The sequence below is a fragment of the Ostrea edulis genome, chromosome 1 (assembly GCF_947568905.1).
Source record: "Ostrea edulis chromosome 1, xbOstEdul1.1, whole genome shotgun sequence".
NCBI lineage: Eukaryota > Metazoa > Mollusca > Bivalvia > Ostreida > Ostreidae > Ostrea > Ostrea edulis.
In genome coordinates, this window is record NC_079164.1 from 94,494,391 (window position 1) to 94,514,390 (window position 20,000).

At 36.2% G+C, this 20,000-nt stretch overlaps 1 protein-coding gene across 1 annotated transcript in view; it reads right to left on the reverse strand.

The window, feature by feature from the left end:
- Nucleotides 1-20,000, reverse strand: part of LOC125673243 (zinc finger protein 236-like) — a 35,607-nt gene that overhangs the window by 2,669 nt on the left and 12,938 nt on the right. Inside the window, exons 8-26 of the mRNA XM_048909718.2 lie at nt 19,861-19,986; nt 18,975-19,034; nt 18,417-18,704; nt 17,891-18,149; nt 15,270-15,473; nt 14,329-14,475; nt 13,196-13,445; nt 11,933-12,068; nt 11,025-11,126; nt 9,820-10,059; nt 8,926-9,047; nt 8,055-8,263; nt 7,704-7,964; nt 6,912-7,078; nt 4,996-5,203; nt 3,257-3,894; nt 2,766-2,927; nt 1,127-1,546; nt 171-342 (exon numbers count right to left, since the gene is read on the reverse strand). Of these exons, the coding sequence (XP_048765675.2) occupies nt 171-342; nt 1,127-1,546; nt 2,766-2,927; nt 3,257-3,894; nt 4,996-5,203; nt 6,912-7,078; nt 7,704-7,964; nt 8,055-8,263; nt 8,926-9,047; nt 9,820-10,059; nt 11,025-11,126; nt 11,933-12,068; nt 13,196-13,445; nt 14,329-14,475; nt 15,270-15,473; nt 17,891-18,149; nt 18,417-18,704; nt 18,975-19,034; nt 19,861-19,986 (4,171 nt within the window). The remainder of the gene's footprint in view (nt 1-170; nt 343-1,126; nt 1,547-2,765; nt 2,928-3,256; nt 3,895-4,995; nt 5,204-6,911; nt 7,079-7,703; nt 7,965-8,054; nt 8,264-8,925; nt 9,048-9,819; nt 10,060-11,024; nt 11,127-11,932; nt 12,069-13,195; nt 13,446-14,328; nt 14,476-15,269; nt 15,474-17,890; nt 18,150-18,416; nt 18,705-18,974; nt 19,035-19,860; nt 19,987-20,000) is intronic.

The window sequence follows — 20,000 nt, forward strand, 5'->3', positions numbered from 1 at the left end:
GAATTCTGAATAAGAACCTCTATTGCTATCTAAATTACCTGTGTGAATTCTGAATAAGAACCTCTATTGCTATCTAAATTACCTGTGTGAATTCTGAATAAGAACCTCTATCGCTATCTAAATTACCTGTGTGAATTCTGAATAAGAACCTCTATCGCTATCTAATTTACCTGTGTGAATTCTGAAATGTCTCTCCAGCTGACTTGGTTTCTGGAAACTTTTCTCACATTCCGAGCATTTGTTAACTGAGGGTTTGGACTGCTTTCGAGCACCACTTGGTGCGGTATGAATACTCATGTGTTCTTTCAGATGGCAGGCTCTCTTAAACCCTTTATGACATACCTGTTGATGACAAAATGAACATTAACGCTTGACTGCAGTCTATTAAATATTATTGAGACTTTCTTTACTGTAGTCTCCTAAATATATGTGAGGAGTTTATATGGGGATCGATGTTTGGACAAGGCTGCATCGAGTCTCTGGAACTCTCTGCCTTTTTAACTCAGACAATGTACTTCACTGTCTAGTTTTAAAGTGGACCTCAAAACGCATCTTTTTAGATTAGCTTTTAATTTGTGATTATTTTTATATACGTAGTGCTCTTACATACAGCTCTTACAGTGTTGTTAAAAAAAAAACCCAAAAAACTCCTGTAGTTTGTTATTATACCTATGTCCTTTCTATGTATTTGATTATTCCTAAGGGTTGTTTTATATGTTATCAGGGTAATCATATCATTACATTAGGCGCTATATAATAATAATAATAATTATGCATTTTAATTCTGACAATATGAATATTTTATTCACATGTATGTGCACATCGATTTTATATTATCTTTTCTTTCACATTTGTAAAGCGCTTTAGAGAACTAATGTCGATAGGGTGCTATATAAATCTTTTAATTACAATTACAAATTACAATTATCGTATAATTTTGCGAGAGGAATCACTTGCAAAATAAAATTACTTGCTTTTAATTTTCTGTTGCTAAAATACATGCAAGAACTCTTGATTAACAGAAAACACGCAAATTCATGTTCATGCAATTTGACATATGAGTCATCTCACTGTATTAATTACAGAATCTACAGTATCTAAGACAACAATCCAACTAAATTTTTACCCCACATATATGCTGCCTTTCAGAAGGAAACTGTTTCTGAGATTCCACTCCTTGTACAGCATCACTTAAACTGACATTAGCGGATTCACTCCCGTGAGTCAATGTGTCACTAGCGTGGGCCAAGCCATCTTGATCATCTGGATGACCATCTGAATCCTCAAGAAGAGTAGGGTTGTCATCGTCCACAGTTCCGAGGTGTTCCGAATCATCTGCCCCGAGGTGTTCCGAAGGCTCCTCTTCTTCAGAATCATCCAATCCAGACAGGTCGTCATCATCCCCCTCCACCTCTATCTTCTCTATGCCTTCTGATGTCGGATCAATCTCCTGGGAGATGTCTTGTGAGATATTCTGTGTCAAGTCGGAGTTAATCTGAGTTACCAAGCCTTCGACCTGCTGCAGGTCACCTTGGTTCACTGTAATCTGAAAAATACAGAAACCTTGTATAAACATGTATTGTAGAAGACGCACTCACAATATCCTCCATGAAATTCTGCTGATTTAAACACAGACACAAAACCAGACACTTAAGCGAAGTAATAAGCATCATTCATAGATTTTTAGAGGTAATTTAAACTGTTTTAATACCAAAACTGGTATTGTGTTTATTTACCATTTAATTGCTGTGCAAAATAAATTGCTTTTCGCATTTCCTTACATTGTGTGTTGAAAACAACATGGAGAATACTGAAGTTTATTTACAGGTAATATTGTAGTAAACTGTTTACATGAATATTGTACGGTGTATAGCCCAAGCATTGCTACATAACCAGCATTAATGATATAAATAAACTATTGGGTAAACTTTAACACTCTAACTTCCAGATCAGTTCATATATTTGCATGAAGACAGACACATTTAAGAAATAAATTTAGAAATGAAACTGATTTCTTTAATGTCATACGCTACATGTGTATTCTAAAACTTTTACACCCTCTTTATCCCGAGTACTTGAAATTGAACAATACTGGACATGGGCCCCATTAATAACTGAAATTTGTTGGACCAACCACAATTTTACCAAACATAATTCTAAATCCCAAAATTATGAGGGCGGTTCGATATGTAATGTGTATTGTACGATATCTCAAAAGCATTCGACTCAAATAGTGAAATGAACATTACATCCAATCAAAGAATTCTCCGCGGTTTGAAATACATAATTTCAATTTCTGAATCCATTTCTGAAATGTGTCACGGTATGCTGATTTAGGTAGACCTCTGAGGCACTGACTGATGGCTGAGCCAAGGGCTTGTCGGGACTTGTAACGATAACCAGATAAGAACTTTCTAAGTTTTGGATAAAGGAAAAAGTCGCATGGGGCTAGATCTGGAGAGTATGGTGGGTGTGGCAAGACTGTAACCTTCTCCAACTTCAAAAATTGCTTCACAAGCTCAGATGTATGTCATGGAGCATTACCATGAAGCATTTTTTATAATCTACATTCTACCTTCCGTCCTGTCAGAATTGCCAGCCATTAAAACAGACAGATTATATTTATCAAGGTCCACATACACATTGTTCACACCTGCAGTGCATTCATGAGGAACTGGTTATTATTAAAAGATATCAAAGGCAAAAACAATGGAAATGTAAACATTATACAATGAACAGGGAAACAATGGATGTGTCAATTTTACCTGTTGGTCCGTAGCTAGCGTGCCATCAGCGGTAACAACAAAAGCGTTGGGAGCGCCATCTTGTGGTCCTGCTGGGATCTGGATGATGGACTGCTGGCTGTCTAAGCTGATTGTGGGCTGAGTTAAGACACTTTGTCCTGCCTGGTCTCCAACTGTCTGAATCTGTAAATTACAGATGTTAATACATACACTGGTCAAAACATCAATTATCTAGTGAAAATATTTATACCTAGAAGTGATGTTTTAAAATTTCATTAAATACAAGGAATGACAGATATGATAAAAACAAGTTTTAGAAACATATATATCGCTAAAATTGAATATCACTAACAATTCATTTCACATCCTAGGTAATAGTTATCTCTCCTGGAATAACAAAGTCGCTAAAATTAGCTCTCACTAATATATCTACCCATTTTCATGGAAAAAATTCGCTAAATTTGTGTCTCGCCAAAAATTGCACTTACACAGTATTTTAGAAGGTCATTTACCTGTAGGCCCTGCACGAGGTTGGGATCCGCCACCTGCATACCCTGAGCAAGTACATTAGGGTTCAGAGTGATGTTAACATTGCCTTGTTGTTGTAGCTGCTGCAGTAGGCTAGCATCAATCTGAACGGTCTGAGAGAAAATACTGGGGTCCAGTCCAGTGATCTGTATCCCACCCTGTCCCACATTGCCGGTCAGCTGTAGCTGGACATTGTCTAGTCCCTGCAGGACGTGGGCGGCCAGAGTGCTCTCTTGTATCTGACCCATGTTGTCCGCCAAGGACAGAGACACTGGTAGTATGTTGGGAGACTGGAATACAGTGGGTTCAATATTGATCACCTGACCATTGGCCTGGCTAGTACTCATCACATTCTGAATGTCAGGGACACTGATCATGTTGATGTGCTGCGACTGGCTGGACTGGTCATCGTCATGGATAAAGTTCACTTTCCTCTTCTTCGGCAGGTCTGGTTTTAAGTGACCCACAATGTGGCTCTTTCTGTGTCCTGATGTTCTAAATCTCAGGTCGCAGTGGGGGCACTTGAAAGGCTTGGCACCAGTGTGTAAACGCATGTGAACCTTCAAACTTCCCTTTGTAGAAAATCTTGAACAGCATATATGACAGCTAAACTTTTTGTGGTCTGAAAAGTAGAAAAGATAAAGTTCTATAATTCAATCATGTTGGTTTTGAAGACATCCTTATCAATTTCCTAAAGAGGTTAACATCCTGCAATGCAATAAAAATTGTCTGTCTGCTTCGCAAGGAGTTATTTGCGAACTTCAACCCTTGTGGAAATATTTGTATTAAATCTTTCGAATTCTCACTGTCAATAGTTTTGCAAAATTAACTTCTCTCAAACAAGTTAATGGTTAGAATTTGAAAACTTAAAAGCTCTTATGTATCTTTCCCACTTTACAGCATACATGTATATGGTTAGAATTTGCAAATTTTAGAGCCCTTGCATATTTTTCATGTTCTAAACCACAGAATACACAAACGTAGGAAAATCCCCTATTTCACATCCAACAAAAACCTAACATTTAATACAGTCAAACCTTGTTATCTCTAATGCAATGGGAGTGATAAAAAACTTCAAGATATCCAAGGATTCAAGATATTGAGGGTAAAATATGCATAGAATAAGTGGTTGAGACTTCCAAATCACTTCAACATATCCATGGTATTCGAGATTAATAGAATCCTTCATTAGTTCAAGTGTGGGATAGGGAAATTCCACTCTGGAACAAGAGTGAATCTTGTTCCAGAGGTGGAATTTCCCTATCCCACATGAGTAAATACTGAAGGATTATTTTTCTCATATCTTATCCACAGTTTACTGAATAAATTCAAGAGCTTTGAGAAAATTCAAAATGATCCAAATCCTCATTTGAACTTCAATGCAAAAAACTAATTAGATAGCCAGAGAGAGTATATCCAAAAATGGTTTACACTATAAGTGTAAATTAAAATACCAAAGGTTGTCCACCAGAAAGCTATATCAAATTGAAATTTAAAGAAAACAATACAAAATATAAATATTTTACTTTGTCATGTAACGTAAATCATAGAGATATATGAAGTCACAATCAAATGACGTTGCAGCAGTGTGAGACAGAAAAATCTCACATGGCTGTCTCACATGGGTAAAGTTGATCTCACACCGGTGATAATGTGAGATATCGGTGTTCGAGATACCAAAGTTCAACTGTATTCATGAAGTATCTATCATATCAATACTTACTGGTCCCATGTGTTTTCATGTGGCTGTCAAGAGTTGATTTGACTGTGAAAGAACGGCTGCAGATATCACAAATGTAGGGTTTTTCACCCGTGTGGATTCGGATGTGTCGCACAAGGTCGCTGGGTTTCTTGAAGGACTTGGTACAGTGTGAACACTGATGGGGATGTTTTCCGGATTGATGCTGCTCATGACTCTCTTCATCATTCTTCTACATTCAAACAGAAATGTTATCAAGTACATTTTGTACATCACAGTTAATTCGACTGAAAAAAACATACCTTCTTACTATTTAACAGATATGAGATTTTTTTTAAAGCATTGATTTAAAGGGCCAGAACCATTTACATTGGGAAAATCGGCAATATCTTAATAGTTGAAATACCAAAAAAGATTCAGCCAACAAAATTAAGGGGAAATACTCGCTAAATGCGAGTTAAAAATTGAATTTGCGAGTAAAAAATCACAAGTGATCGCAACTTTTTGCGAGTGAAAAAACCCCGATCTTTTTCCCGGATTTCCTCGGTTTATTGGCTGTACTTTGAAGTTTACAATAATTTTGTCTTGTGCATAGAAACGCTTTACAGAATGAATATACAAGTATTGAAAAAGTAAACATGGATCGAATAAATAACTAAGGCCAAGGTCATCTCAGTCAGTGATGCCGAAGATGGCCTACTTCATACACACTTCAGACGTCTCATAGACGTCTGATTTAAATAGCAAGCATATTGATCTCGTCCGCGTCTACATGAAACAACACATGACAGTGTGTCACCGTTTACGCGGTGTCCTTCTGTACTCTATAGTCAAACACTTCGAGCTCGCGGGGTTTTCTTTTCAACTAGAATTTTTTTAGATGAAATTTCCAAAAGTTTTGAACATGTAGATTGAATTGGCGCAAACAGTCTTCAAGATTTCAATCCACATGATGCTGTAAATAGGTGGTAGATCTCTGGACAGCGAGTACGCCGCACAAGTGTACCCTATGACCCACACCATGTATGTTGTCTGATAATTCATTGAATTTTAAATGAAAGAATTCGCAATCTTATTTTTATTATTGCACTTTAAAGGAGATTTTAAAAGATTTTCCCAAAATTTTGATAAAGAGACATGCTTGATTTCTTAAATTCATGTAAAACAGTAATCGATTGAAAAATGCTAGTAAAAGCTCAATTTTGCTAGTTGGAAAATAATCCACTAGCTAAAATTTGCTAGTGGTGAAAAAAGTTAATTTCGATCCCTGAGATTACAATTTTTTAAAAAGCTATTAAAACTAAATTGATTTATCTACCAACTTAAGTTAACTTCAATTTTTTTTTTAGTGAATGGAAAAGTTAAAGTTCCAGTTAACCCATGACCCAGGCATAGTCCAAGTCGGATTTTACTTGAGGAAATAAGTATCGGTCTCCAGTGTAAGTGGTGGCTGAAGATGACAATTTTTACCTCATCTGAATTTAAATCATCTAAATTTTGAATATTTTGAGAACAACTTTTGATTTGCGATCTTTTTATCATCTTAGGGGAATTTTTAGGTGTCATTTTGGGAAAAACACCTGTATTTTGGCATTGGAAATGGGTCCGAATTTCGGCCCTGTACAGACCCTATAAAAATCTCAGGATAAGTTACAGCAATCAACGTTTACTTATGGATGACCCTTTACAAGGAGTACTCCTGATGCATATCTGCAGAGATTCACCCTTTACAAAGAGGTACCCCTGATGCATCACCCTTTACAAGGAAGTACCCCTGATGCATCACCCTTTACAAGGAAGTACTCCTGATGCATCACCCTTTACAGGGAAGTACTCCTGATGCATCACTCTTTACAAGGAAATACTCCTGATGCATCACCTTTTACAAGGAAGTACTCCTGATGCATCACCCTTTACAAGGAAGTACTCCTGATGCATACCTGAAGAGATTCTCCCTTCTTCGCGGACTCCAATAGAATCTTTTCGGACACGGACAGATCTTCCTGTTCCTGGTTGCCTCTGGTTAAAGCCTCTGTCTGCTCCTCAGACACCTGCACCACAGCTTGTTTCCTAACACGGGTAGATGTCTGGGGCTCTTCACCATAATCTATTTAAACACAATGCATTATTCCATATTCCTTTACCTTAATATCGGATTAATCAAAATTCCATGATTTTTCTTATTCAATACAACACAATCTCATCAAAATTAAATCCTTTGATCTAGTCACGTATATTGCTACACAAGGTGGAGTGATATACATAAGCGGTCCACAGGAACTAATTCTAATTTGATTGAATACAACAATACACGACAGAAAACCTATATACATTTTACAAAATCACATTAGCCAAAACACATTCCAAAATAAAAGAATCATAGTACATGGCTTATTTCAAATATATCATTGGATTTTGGAGGTCTGGAGTGAGCCAAACTTCTGTTTTAGTCTTAATCTTAATCAATTAGTCTTAATCAATGCATAAGTTCTGACCAAATTATTATCCAAATTGTGTAACCTTGTTGACGAGATTTTAATGAACCCTATGAAAGCCTTTATTGCACATTTACATGGCCCCATCCTTTTGGCCTTGCAGGGGGAGGGGAGAGGGAGGGGGGGGGGGGGGGCTTAATCAACACTACATGAGGATGCATGGAAATCATTTTAATTCCTTCCTTAATTTTCATTCATTTTTAAACACTAATAAAAGAATGCAGCAAAGAAACCCACCTGGCCTATGCTGTTTCTCGTGTCGCTTACACTGACTGGCGGTTCTAAATGTCTGATCACAAGCACTACATTTGAATGGGCGATTAGTGTAGGACACGTGAACAGTCATGTGACGAGTCAAAGATCCATTGGTAGTGAAGGCAGCTTGGCAGATTTCACAATGGAAATCCTTAGATCCCATATGGGTTTTCATATGGGCCTTTAACACACCAGATGACACAAACTGCTTGTCACAATTGATACATTTGAATGGCTTTTCTCCTGAAAATAAATCATCAATTTAAAAGAAAAAGATCCCACATCTATATTAACCATAGAGATAAACAAATTGTCAGGTGATGAAAAATATACCGGTGTGTGATCTGTAATGTTGTTTGAGGTGGCTGAGCTTCTTGAAGACCTTGTTAACACAGATATCACATCGGTATGACTTCCGGCTGTGTCCAGTCAGCGTCTCGAAGGTCTGCTCCGGTTCTATTCTCTGTCGATGTATCACTGCACTGGGCTGTTCGGTCTCTGACACAGTCTCCGGTTCTTCTGCTTCAGGAAGAGGGAGGTCGCTGTAAAAATACCGAAGTACACCATGGCACATTAATCTCAGCTGAGATGAATCGGTGAAGGCTGAATATTTGAACTGACACTTTCACCAAGATTACATGGCACATATGCAAATGAAGACCATATTTTTACATATTTTCACAATTTCAGGATGTTGCTTCTCAGAATACGAAACATTACAGAGACAATTTTCAATGTCATATTTGCATTACATTGGACAATGAAAAGAACTGATGACACAATGGCAAACTGATGCTGCTGTTTAGACGACTTAAAACATATTCCAGTCACATTGTCGCAGCATGCATATCCTTAATCATTTTAAAATTTCCTTCTTGTATTCATATTTTGAAAGGTACATGTATACCTAACAAAGTCAGAAAGCTTGAAATGTATGGAATTGACTCAACAAATGTTGAACTTGTGTTTACCAATGGCTATGTAACAGAAAAAGTTTTTTAGCATTTTGATTATAAGATCAAAAATTTCTGACAAAGTAATTTTTAATACTATATAAAGAAGAATTACAATGTATACTGAAAGTAGAGAATGTAACAGGCTTCCCTTAAATTCCTGTTGAGCAACTGCGGAGTAAATCTTGTGCTGACGGGTAATTTAACTAATCTAAAAATAGTACTGTTCATCAACATATTTGTACACTGACCTTGTAGGAAGTATGTTCTGCATGGAAGTGCTGGGGAGACTGGTCGTCAGAGAAGTCACTCCTTGAGAGCTGAAGGTCGCTTGAAGGTTATTGATGTCAAGGTTGTTCTGGAGTGATTGGTTCTATGAAAAAAAAATTAGACATAGCACATATTCAACATCAGTGGATTATTCATATACACATATTTAACATCAGTAGGTTATTCATATACACGTATTCAATATCAGTGGGTTATTCATATACACATATTAAACACAGCAGTGGGTTATTCCTATACACATATTCAACATCAGTGGGTTATTCATATAAACATATTCAACATCAGTGGGTTATTCATATACACATATTCAACAGCAGTGGGTTATTCATATTATCATGGATTTTGTCAAAATAACTGGGAGAAAAAGATTAAATGCTCTTCTTTCTAGCGGAGATAAAAAGCTCACATTTGACATAAAGCTTGCTCATCACTAGAAGTATGTCATTTTTTTCAATAAGACCATGTAAATAAGGTCAAGGTCACTTGGGGGGATTCATCATAGAACAATATCATAGAGCTTACTCAAAGGTTGCTTGGGACATGTGACACATGCAATTTTACAACATAGTAATTTTGATAATGTAAAGGACAATGACAAAAAAAGCAAAACTTCTGTCCAGGTTGTTTAGTGGGAAGAAATTTTGATGAATTCTGCATTTCCACTCTCCATCAAAATTAAGTATGACATATCGGGATCATTCCCGTCGATGTCTATGTAATGCAGAAATTGTAGAAGTTGTCGAAAAACCCCAATCTAGATTAACTTCATGGGGCTATCAGTCCCATTATGACACATCTCTTTGCCACAATATTGCCTAATATTTGAAAAATAATTCAGAACATATAATGTTTACCTGCATATTGAATTGGTTCTGGTTAAATCCTCCAATCTGAGTGTTTAATTGGGTAGGCACTTGAGCATCTACTTGGTTATTCAGGGTGTTAAACTGGTTCCCATTGTTTAACTGGTTGCTGGAAGCTCCATTAATCGGACCCTCAGTAGTCTGTGCACTCATCTGGGAGTTGAGCTGACTGAAATTTTGCTGGCCTGTACCTAGCAGACTCTGTGTAAATGTCTGCTGTTGTCCAAACAACTGAAATACAGACACAAGATTGCGAGTATTTTATTTCTCACACAGGAATATTCCATCTGCTGCCTAGCTTTAAAGGGACTGATTCACGATTTTCCCCAAAATTTTCTTTTTCACTTTTAATGATCAAAATCTACTGTCTAATGTGTTTGAAAGATTTCACATGAAAATTAAGGTTATACATTATCACAGAAGCTCATTATAGAGAGTTTATTATTTGTTTTGTAAACAAAGATTGCGGTATGCTATTGTTTACAAAATTTTCGAAAGAAACAGATATCAATCTAAGTTTATTATACCTTTCACATTTCAAGCATTTTTGGGGGTAAAATGTGTCATCTAAAGGTTAAAATTTGTGACTGTGCAAAATTAAGATGCATTATATTACAAAATCAATAGTTCACTTGTTTGTTTGTTTACATATAAAGACTCGAGTCTTTGTTTACATAATACGGATTTAAGGCTAATATATTGCTTTCATTCTTGCATTTTAAAAGTAAAAATTTTGGCTGTCAACATTAAATGAGTTATATTTTTAATGTTTAACATCAAAAATGAAAAATATTTTTATCAAAAATCGTGAACCAGTCCCTTTAAGGTAGCTCACTAAATCAAAACTTATATATTTCATGACACTATATCACAAGATGTTGATTCAAATATTTTGTGAAATTACTTGTATCGATCAATTTGTCTATATATCTATGTAGCTCAGTGGATAAGGTATCAGGTTATGGACCCCACAAATTCCAAGTTCAAATCCACCAGTGTCTTTTCTTTTTATTCATTCAAATATTTTTGGGAAAAATGCCTCTTTCTCCAAAATTGTGTAATTTTTGCCTTATTATCATGTGTACTTAATACATATCATTATATCTTTCATGATTAAACCATTTCATACTGATTTGATAATCTCTGTCAAGGTGTAGTGAGCCACATATAATAAAACTTGTAAGTGAGCTACTGACCTGCTGATTTAGAGCTTGTTGGAAGTTATCCAAGGAATCAGCAGCTAAGATAGACTGTTGTCCTAGGTCACCCTGTGTTCCGGAGGTCGGAACTGTCAGCTCCTGGAATAACATGGAGAATAACCTTCAAGTGTTTTCATTATGAAGCAATACATGCTGTAACTGGTGGCAGTTTTAAGCATCAATTTACACCTACCCATAAAACTAATATAATGACGGGAGTTTGCTAAGAAATTCAGCATGAAAGACAAAGTAACCCTGAAAAATTGCATTCATGCTGTACACTTTCCTTTGAAATGGCCATAGCTTAATTATCTCTGGATACAATAAGGATGATTACTGAACCTGAACGGGATGCTGATAACAAGATGGATTGGACTTGAGTAGCTATTGAAATTTCTAATGAGTCACTAATTTTACTTCAGTTAAAAGCAGTTGGAAAGTAATAGCTATTTTGTGTCTTTTTCTTACAGAATCAGTGAGCTTAACTTTAGGTTATGCACATGTCTTCCCGACTTGTTTACAAAGCTCAATAATGCACTGTGACTCTGAATAGGTGACATCCGGGTTATAATGTTTATGTCAGATAGTAATTCAGAAATCAACATTTTTTTTTCACTTTAATCCCGATTCAACGACATAAAACAAATTACGATCACAAACATGGTGTTTAACTGGTTGCTTTATCTTTAATATTTTTATCTTGTATAATGAGTTATACAAGTAGCTTGTACTGCTTTAAATATCTCCCTAATAATTCCATGAAAAATCATTTGTTTTCTTTGTATATACTAATTCTAACCTACAGTTTAATGGTCTCAAAGTGACATTAAGTACCTGCTGCGTAAGATTTTCTTGATAACTAACTCTAAGCTACAGTTTAACGATATGAAAGTGTCATTAAGTACCTGCTGAGTAAAGCCCAGTTCTACCATCTGGTTCTCAATAACCAGATTCTGTTCGGATTCCTTCTCTTTCTCGGTCACTAGAGGTTTTGCATCATCCTGTTCTCCGGTCTGTAAAGCCTGTATTGCTAGCTCGTGTCTACAAAATACAACCATCTTCAGTAACTGATATTTAGAATAATTATCCTATTCATACTGTATAGGGTTTTTTTTACCACTGGTCTAAAATTTGACGATTTGCTGGCTCAAAGGAATGCTAATAATTTTAACAGAATAAATTTTGGCAGACACGGAAGAGTTATCTGTTATCTCTCTTGCAAACATTGGGCACATATTTGGCGAGTGAAATTTTGGTGGAAAGTTATCTAACTGCTAAAATAAGCCAAATTTATCCCCCCGCAGAAAAAAACCTACCCTGCTATACGGTACCTAACAGCATAAAATCCACTACTTCTGAAGATCATTCATACCAATAAAGCATTCTATCAAAGTTGTAAACCTGTTCTCTATAACTTTATTTTCGAGTAAATAAGCGAGGTTAACTTGATGCAAAAATAAGGTTATCATGAATAATTTTGTAAATGTATTCAGTGTTGAACAAATTAACTGCAGAAATCTGACTAATAAATCTAACAAGGCAAGGTAAGTGACGTCTTGCAAAATGGAAGAGATTTAACACATTGAAAACCATCACTAACAGTCCAATTATTCATAATTCTATTTTCACTTTCTTGTACTTGATTACGCTAGTTTCCTCCTACCCTAGTGCTTTCATGTGTTTCCTGCAGTTTCCTACCTGTGTGTTTTCATGTGTTTCCTGTAGTTTCCTACCTGTGTGTTTCCTGCAGTTTCCTACCTGTGTGTTTCCTGCAGTTTCCTACCTGTGTGTTTCCTGCAGTTTCCTAACTGTGTGTTTTCATGTGTTTTCTGCAGTTTCCTACCTGTGTGTTTCCTACCTGTGTGTTTTTATGTGTTTCCTGCAGTTTCCTACCTGTGTGTTTCCTGCAGTTTCCTAACTGTGTGTTTTCATGTGTTTTCTGCAGTTTCCTACCTATGTGTTTTCATGTGTTTCCTGCAGTTTCCTACCTGTGTGTTTCCTGCAGTTTCCTACCTGTGTGTTTCCTGCAGTTTCCTACCTGTGTGTTTCCTGCAGTTTCCTACCTGTGTGTTTTCATGTGTTTCCTGCAGTTTCCTACCTGCATGCTTTCATGTGTTTCCTGTAGTTTCCTACCTGTGTGTTTTCATGTGTTTCTTACAGTTTCCTACCTGTGTGTTTTCATGTGTTTCTTGCAGTTGACACTCGTTTTGAAAGTCTTCTGACAGTACGGACACATGAAGGGGCGGACCTCACTGTGAGTGGACATGTGACGTTTCAGGCTGCCATTAGTTGTGAACATGCTGTCACAGATCAGGCACTTGTACGCTTTCAGACCAGTATGGGTTCTAATGTGAGCCTTCAAGACGCCGCTGGATACAAAGGATCTCGTACACTGCAGACACTTGAAAGGCTTTTCCCCTTAAGAAAAGAAAAAGAAAATAACACTACATCTCAATATCAATCATAAAATGAAAGATTGTGTTTCTGAATGAATCTATAATACCTTGGAATGAATAGATATTCAAACTGCAAACAAAACTGAGTGAAACACTATGCAGTTGTGCTAAATGAAGCCATAATATTGTTAATTTTGAAATCACCTATATCTTTGTTCTTAACCATAGAGATGTTAATCATTAGGTTCTTCCCTTTAAGCCCCAGTGTACCAAAAGATTACTACAAATTAAAATAAAGTGCACCGCCACGGCACATGATACGACCGTCACATATTGTTAACAGTATAGATTGTAGCCATTAAAACATTTTTTTTAATATCACCTTAATTAAATGTCACAGTGACCTTAAAGTAGGATGCGACACACCTTCTACCTAAGATGCATTAGTTGACCAATTTTGGTGATTCTAGGTCTAATAGTTTTCAAGTTATGAGCCGGACAAGTTTTTGCCATATATGGCCATATCTTCTTAATGAAAAGTCACAGTGACCTGGTTTTAATGTGCGACACACCTTCTACCCAAGATGTATCTACTGACAAAGTTTGATGATTCTAGGCCTTGTAGTATTTAAGTTACGGGTCGGACACGAAAAAGCTAACAGACGGACGGACAGACGGATATCTTCTTAATGAAAAGTCACAGTGACCTGGTTTTAATGTGCGACACACCTTCTACCCAAGATGTATCTACAGACAAAGTTTGATGATTCTAGGCCTTGTAGTATTTAAGTTACGGGTCGGACACGAAAAAGCTAACAGACGGACGGACATGAATGCCATACCATAATACGTCCCGTCTTAAGATGGGCATATAAAAAACAATTCCCCATTACATCACCACTCACCGGTGTGTGACCTAATATGCTGCTTGAGATGACTGGATTTCTTGAACCCCCTCTGACAAAATCCACACTTGTAGGGTCTGTCCACACTACCAGCTTCTCCCAGATACTGACTGAACAAACTGTGTCGTGAAGGTTGCTGGATCAGGCCTGTACTCAAAAATAGCAAAATATGTAAAGGTATTACACTAAAATAGCAATATATTAGCAGGTATTATACAAAAATAGGAAAATATGGGCAGGTATTACACAAAAATAGGAAAATATTAGCAGATATTACACAAAAATAGGAAAATATGGGCAGATATTACACAAAAATAGCAAAACATGGGCAGGTATTACCCAAAAATAGCAAAACGTGGGCAGGTATTACACAAAAATAGCAAAATATGGGCAGGTATTACACAAAAATAGTAAAATATGGGCAGGTATTACCCAAAAATAGCAAAACATGGGCAGGTATTACACAAGTACTGACTGAACAAACTATGTCGCCACCTCTTACTATGTCGCCACCTCTTCCTATGTCCGGATCTTTTACTATGTTGGGATCTTTTACTATGTTGGGACCTTTTACTATGTCGGGATCTCTTACTATGTTGGGACCTTTTACTATGTCGTCACCTCTTACTATGTTGGGATCTCTTACTATGTTGGGATCTCTTACTATGTCGGGATCTCTTACCATATTGTCACCTCTTACTATGTCGGGATCTTTTACTATGTTGTCACCTCTTACTATGTCGGGATCTCTTACTATGTCGGGATCTCTTACCAAGTTGTCACCTCTCACTATGTCGACACCTCTTACTTTGTCGACACCTCTTACTTTGTCGGGATCTCTTACTTTGTCGGGATCTCTTATTATGTCGGGATCTCTTACTATGTCGCCACCTCTTACACATGTATGAAACTGCTTAAAAAATTCCTTAAAAGTCCCTTACCTGTATCTGTGATGAGTATTGGTTCCTGCAATGGAATATCAGGGAGATCGCCCATTTTGTGAGATATTCTTTTGAAAGCCCTCTTCCTTGGACTCCCATCAGCTTCCTCCTGCATTTCTTTGAAGTGAGACTGTATGTGAGATTTTCTGTGAGCAGACGTCCTGAACAGTTTTTCACACTGAGGACACTCAAAGGGCTTCGCACCTAAAAATAATTGCATTTGCAAGTTAAAAAAAGATGATATTTTATATTGTACTAATTAACAATCACAGGTTTTCAATTTTCTCTCATAAGTTTGCACTCTCTCCATTACTTTCAAAGCATAGTCATTTCAATTGCAAGAGCCTATCAAAATGCCTATTAAAATCTATATTCTATATCTATGGTTCTGATGACGTCCGCCCCTTGGTTGAAACCGGTCAACCAATAAAGTGTATCCTGCATTCTCACTATGTGTTGGTGATCTGCTTTAAAGGGACTGACTCACGATTTTACCAAAAATTTTGTTTTTCACTTTTAATGATCAAAATCTACTGTCTAATATGTTTGAAAGATTTCACATGAAAATTAAGATGATACATCATCACAGAATCTCATTTTAGAGAGTTTATTATTTGTTTTGTAAACAAAGATTGCGGTATGCTATTGTTTATGAAATTTTCAAAAGAAATGGATATCGATCTAAGTATTATTATATCTTTCACATTTCAAGCATTTTTGGGGTTAAATGTGTCATCTAAAAGTTAAAATTTGTTACTATGCAAAATTAAGATGCATTATATTGCAAAATCAATATTTCACTTGTTTGTTTGTTTACATAAAAAGACTGGAGTCTTTGTTTACATAACACATATTCAAGGCTAAAATATTACTTTTATTCTTGCATTCAGAAGGTCAAAATTTTGGCTGTCAACATTAAATAAGCTATATTTCTAATGTTTAACATCAAAAATGAAAAACATTTTTATCAAAAATCATGAACCAGTCCCTTTAAGTTTAAAATCTATATTTGAAAAATCAAAACCATATAATAAAGTTGTAGCGATGATAAATTCCAATATTATTCTCCTCTGTCTTAATGAAATCTCCATCACCAGTTGAGAAACATATAGTGTTTTGTGAAACACTGATACCCCCAGATTACAACAAAGTGGAACCAGATCAAAGACCAATGTTAAAGGCCGGGAGTAACCTAGAAAATTTTACACCCCTACAGCAATTAAGCATATAAGGCAAGAGGGCAGGGCTTAGCAGTGTTATCAGAATAAGCAGCAATCTGATGCTTGACTCTACACGTGCTCTGTAGCAGACGATATTTTGAACAGGGAGACTGGCATGATTTATCAAAATAAACTAAAGTTTCCCCGCATTTTTCTACCACTCTGCTCGATCTGTGAGGCACTGAAAGGCTATGTTTTTACTTTAACAAAACTTCACCCTAGGAACTACAAAATGAATTCATCATTGTTTTATCCATGTCTTTTAAAACATGTAGTTTTTTTTAATAATATACACAAATATTGGTATATATGATATACTAATACTTATGATTTTCCTCTTGGTACCTTTCAATTATGAGAAGAATTTGGGGAGAAATTGTAGCTGTGCAATGGAGGACATGTGCATTGAAGGGTTATTAAGAAACATTTTGTCCATTATGATATTTGGAGACCTACTATCTGTGATTGTCTTTTTTGACATTGTAATGTTCACATGTAAGAGTCCAGATTGAGAGTAATTTTAGAGTGATGGTTGATCAATTGGACATTTGTCATCATTGGTGAGAGACAATTAATGGGAGTTACACAACTGGCCTAGGAGATTGTTGCTTAATCAGACAAACATCATGCTTGACATTATTCGAGAAAAGGTACCAGCAATCCTGCAAAACTCTGAAACAGTGATCAGACTGAACAGTCCTAATGAGTTATTTTCATAAAGTTAACCAATTTTTTTAATGGAATGTGATTATATATAATTAAAAAATAAAATTTGGATTTACCAATGATATATGAGTAAGTACTTTTTTTCCACGTTATACAGTGATTTGATTACATGTTGCCTTTGGTGCAATCCCTTTTATCTAGAACTAGACAAGCATGCTCCTGCAATATGTGAGTCAACATCCGGTGTAAACAATAACAAAAGATAATCACACCCACAAACTGCCAATCTCTAGTTTGAAATACAAATTTAGCCCTGCTTCAGATTTTTGAGGCCAAAATTAAAACTTCATGAGAATTTATATCTAAAATAGATATGGCCAATATATGCACAGTTATGAGGGGAACAAGCATACCTATTTTAAAATTTCAGTACAACAGCTTAATCTTTATTTTTGCAAAATAAGTGCTGCAATCTGAATGTGACCAGAAAATTCATATATTCCACCATTTTCACCGATTGGCTGCTTTTATACCCAATTGCCGGCCTTTAAGGTCACAATGTAAAATATTTTGGTGTCAATAGAAAAGTCTTGCCACAAGAAATACATACACCAATATGAAAGCTCTACCTCTTCTGGTGTAAAAGATTTGACCAAGGTTAAAGTATTTTGCCATAGACAAACAGACGGGGGGCATAAAAACAACAACCACCCTAAATCCCACTTTAAAGCTTACCTGTATGCATTCTCAGATGAACCTTCAGACTTCCCTGTGTTGAGAACAATTTGTCACAAGTAGGGCATTTGTAGTCTTTAACCCCTGTATGTGTCTTGATGTGGGCAGTGAGTGTACTCTTCACTGCGAATGCTCGGAAACACTGCGTACATTTATAAGGCTTCTCGTGTGTGTGAATGCGGATATGTCTCACGAGATCACTGGGTTTCTTGAACTCTTTGCTGCAGTAAGTGCACTGATGCCATCGCACTCCGTTCACCTGTGAATGAGTAAGACTGTTTGCTGTACATCGATTTTAAAGTTTTCACGATTTTGCTGTAATTTGTTAGTGGAGGAGCAATAACCTAAAATAAGAGAAGCCATGCCCCAGATTCAAAACGTTTTCATAAATCAATGCAGCTCTTTGAAAATAACTTTTCTGTCTAAATATTATGCATAAACAGTGCTTAAAGCTGATTTCAATTTCTAATATTTTCATTCCAACATTAACTTCCAAAGTTATTTAGTTCCCATTGCTATTTCCCACCTTTCTGATGACGTGTCTTTTAACGAGACCTGTAGCTGTGTCATGGACCGTCATGGTGGAGATATTCTGAGGATAATGGGGAGGTGGACGTATAATGTTGTCTGGTGCAATCGGGAGTGGCTCCGTGGTGGTGGGAGTGGAAGTAACGGTTGATACAGGGACTGTGGTGGCTGCTGAGCCGGACACAGGCACATTTTCTACCGCAGACACCACTTCAGAACCGCTAGGAAGGCCGCTGTTTTCCAAGGCTTGTCGTAAAATGTCCTCCGAGCTGGACATGTCTCCAACCTGTCAACAACAGTACACATCACTGAATAAATGAAATAACACATACTGCACTCATTACATTCATTCACTAAATGAAAAAATGAATTTTTGAACTAAGAGGCACATTTATTATTACAGTCTACTCCACTTATATTGAAATTGCTTACAGTGAATTATATGTTATATTGAAGTAAAAATAAATCCCCATAATTTCACATTGAATTGTATAATTCAACGTCAGTTATCTTGAACTTTGGATATAATGAACAATAAGATTTTCCTGTTTCTTACTTGGCTAATATTCACAACATCATTTAAAGTGTTCTTTATTTCCACCTGAGTGGGAAGAATCTGAAAATTTTAAACGATACATGTACAAGTACAATTGATGTAACAAACTCCCCTAGGAGTGGCAAACTATACAAAAAAAAAAAGAGACAACAACCAAAAAACAATGGTATAATTTGAGAAATGAGTAAATCAAGATAATCCTATTTTTAAAGTCCAAAAATTTAGAATATGAGTAGTAACCTACTTTTAAAATCAAAGACCCCTCTGATAGTAAATGGATTTTTTTTTTAAATTTCTCCCCTTTCCACCAATTATTTTGGCATTGAAAGATTATTATAATACTCATCATTTAATTTGTTTGCACCCCTTTTCATATTACTTACAAAAAAGATGCCTAAAGAGAGAAAAAATAATTTAATGGCTATTCATATTTCCTCAATATATATGAGAAGCTTCACAGTTGACTCAATACGACCAATTCTACAACATGAAGAGCTCTGCTTCTGACTCTAACTGGGACGGGAACATAAATTCATTCATTCTTATTCTGAGTACAGCACAAAGCTTGCGATAAACTTTCATGAATACAGTGGAATGTAAATATATCAATATTATGCTGGCTACAGACGTGGTTCCCAATTTCTACGTTTGTTACAAATGATATAACTGGCTTCCATGACAAAAGACTCGTAAATATCACTGTTGTGCATTTTGAAAAGCAACTCATCTTATAATTTAAATCAGAACTTGCTGAGATTCAAAATCTAGATTTCCTGTTCAAGTATTTTACATACTGGACAACTGTAACTCTACTGATACAGAAATCCAACCCAAACAAAGTTCTCCATTACACTTCATATCATATAAAACTGTCTCAAGCTTTTACCCCACTGTCCTGGTGAGCACGACTGATATGAGCATTTAAACTGCCCAACTTCTTAAACACACAGCTACATTCAAAGCACTGGTATGTGGGGCCATCCTCTCCATCTCTTCCCAAAGTATGTACTCTCTGCAAAAAATGAC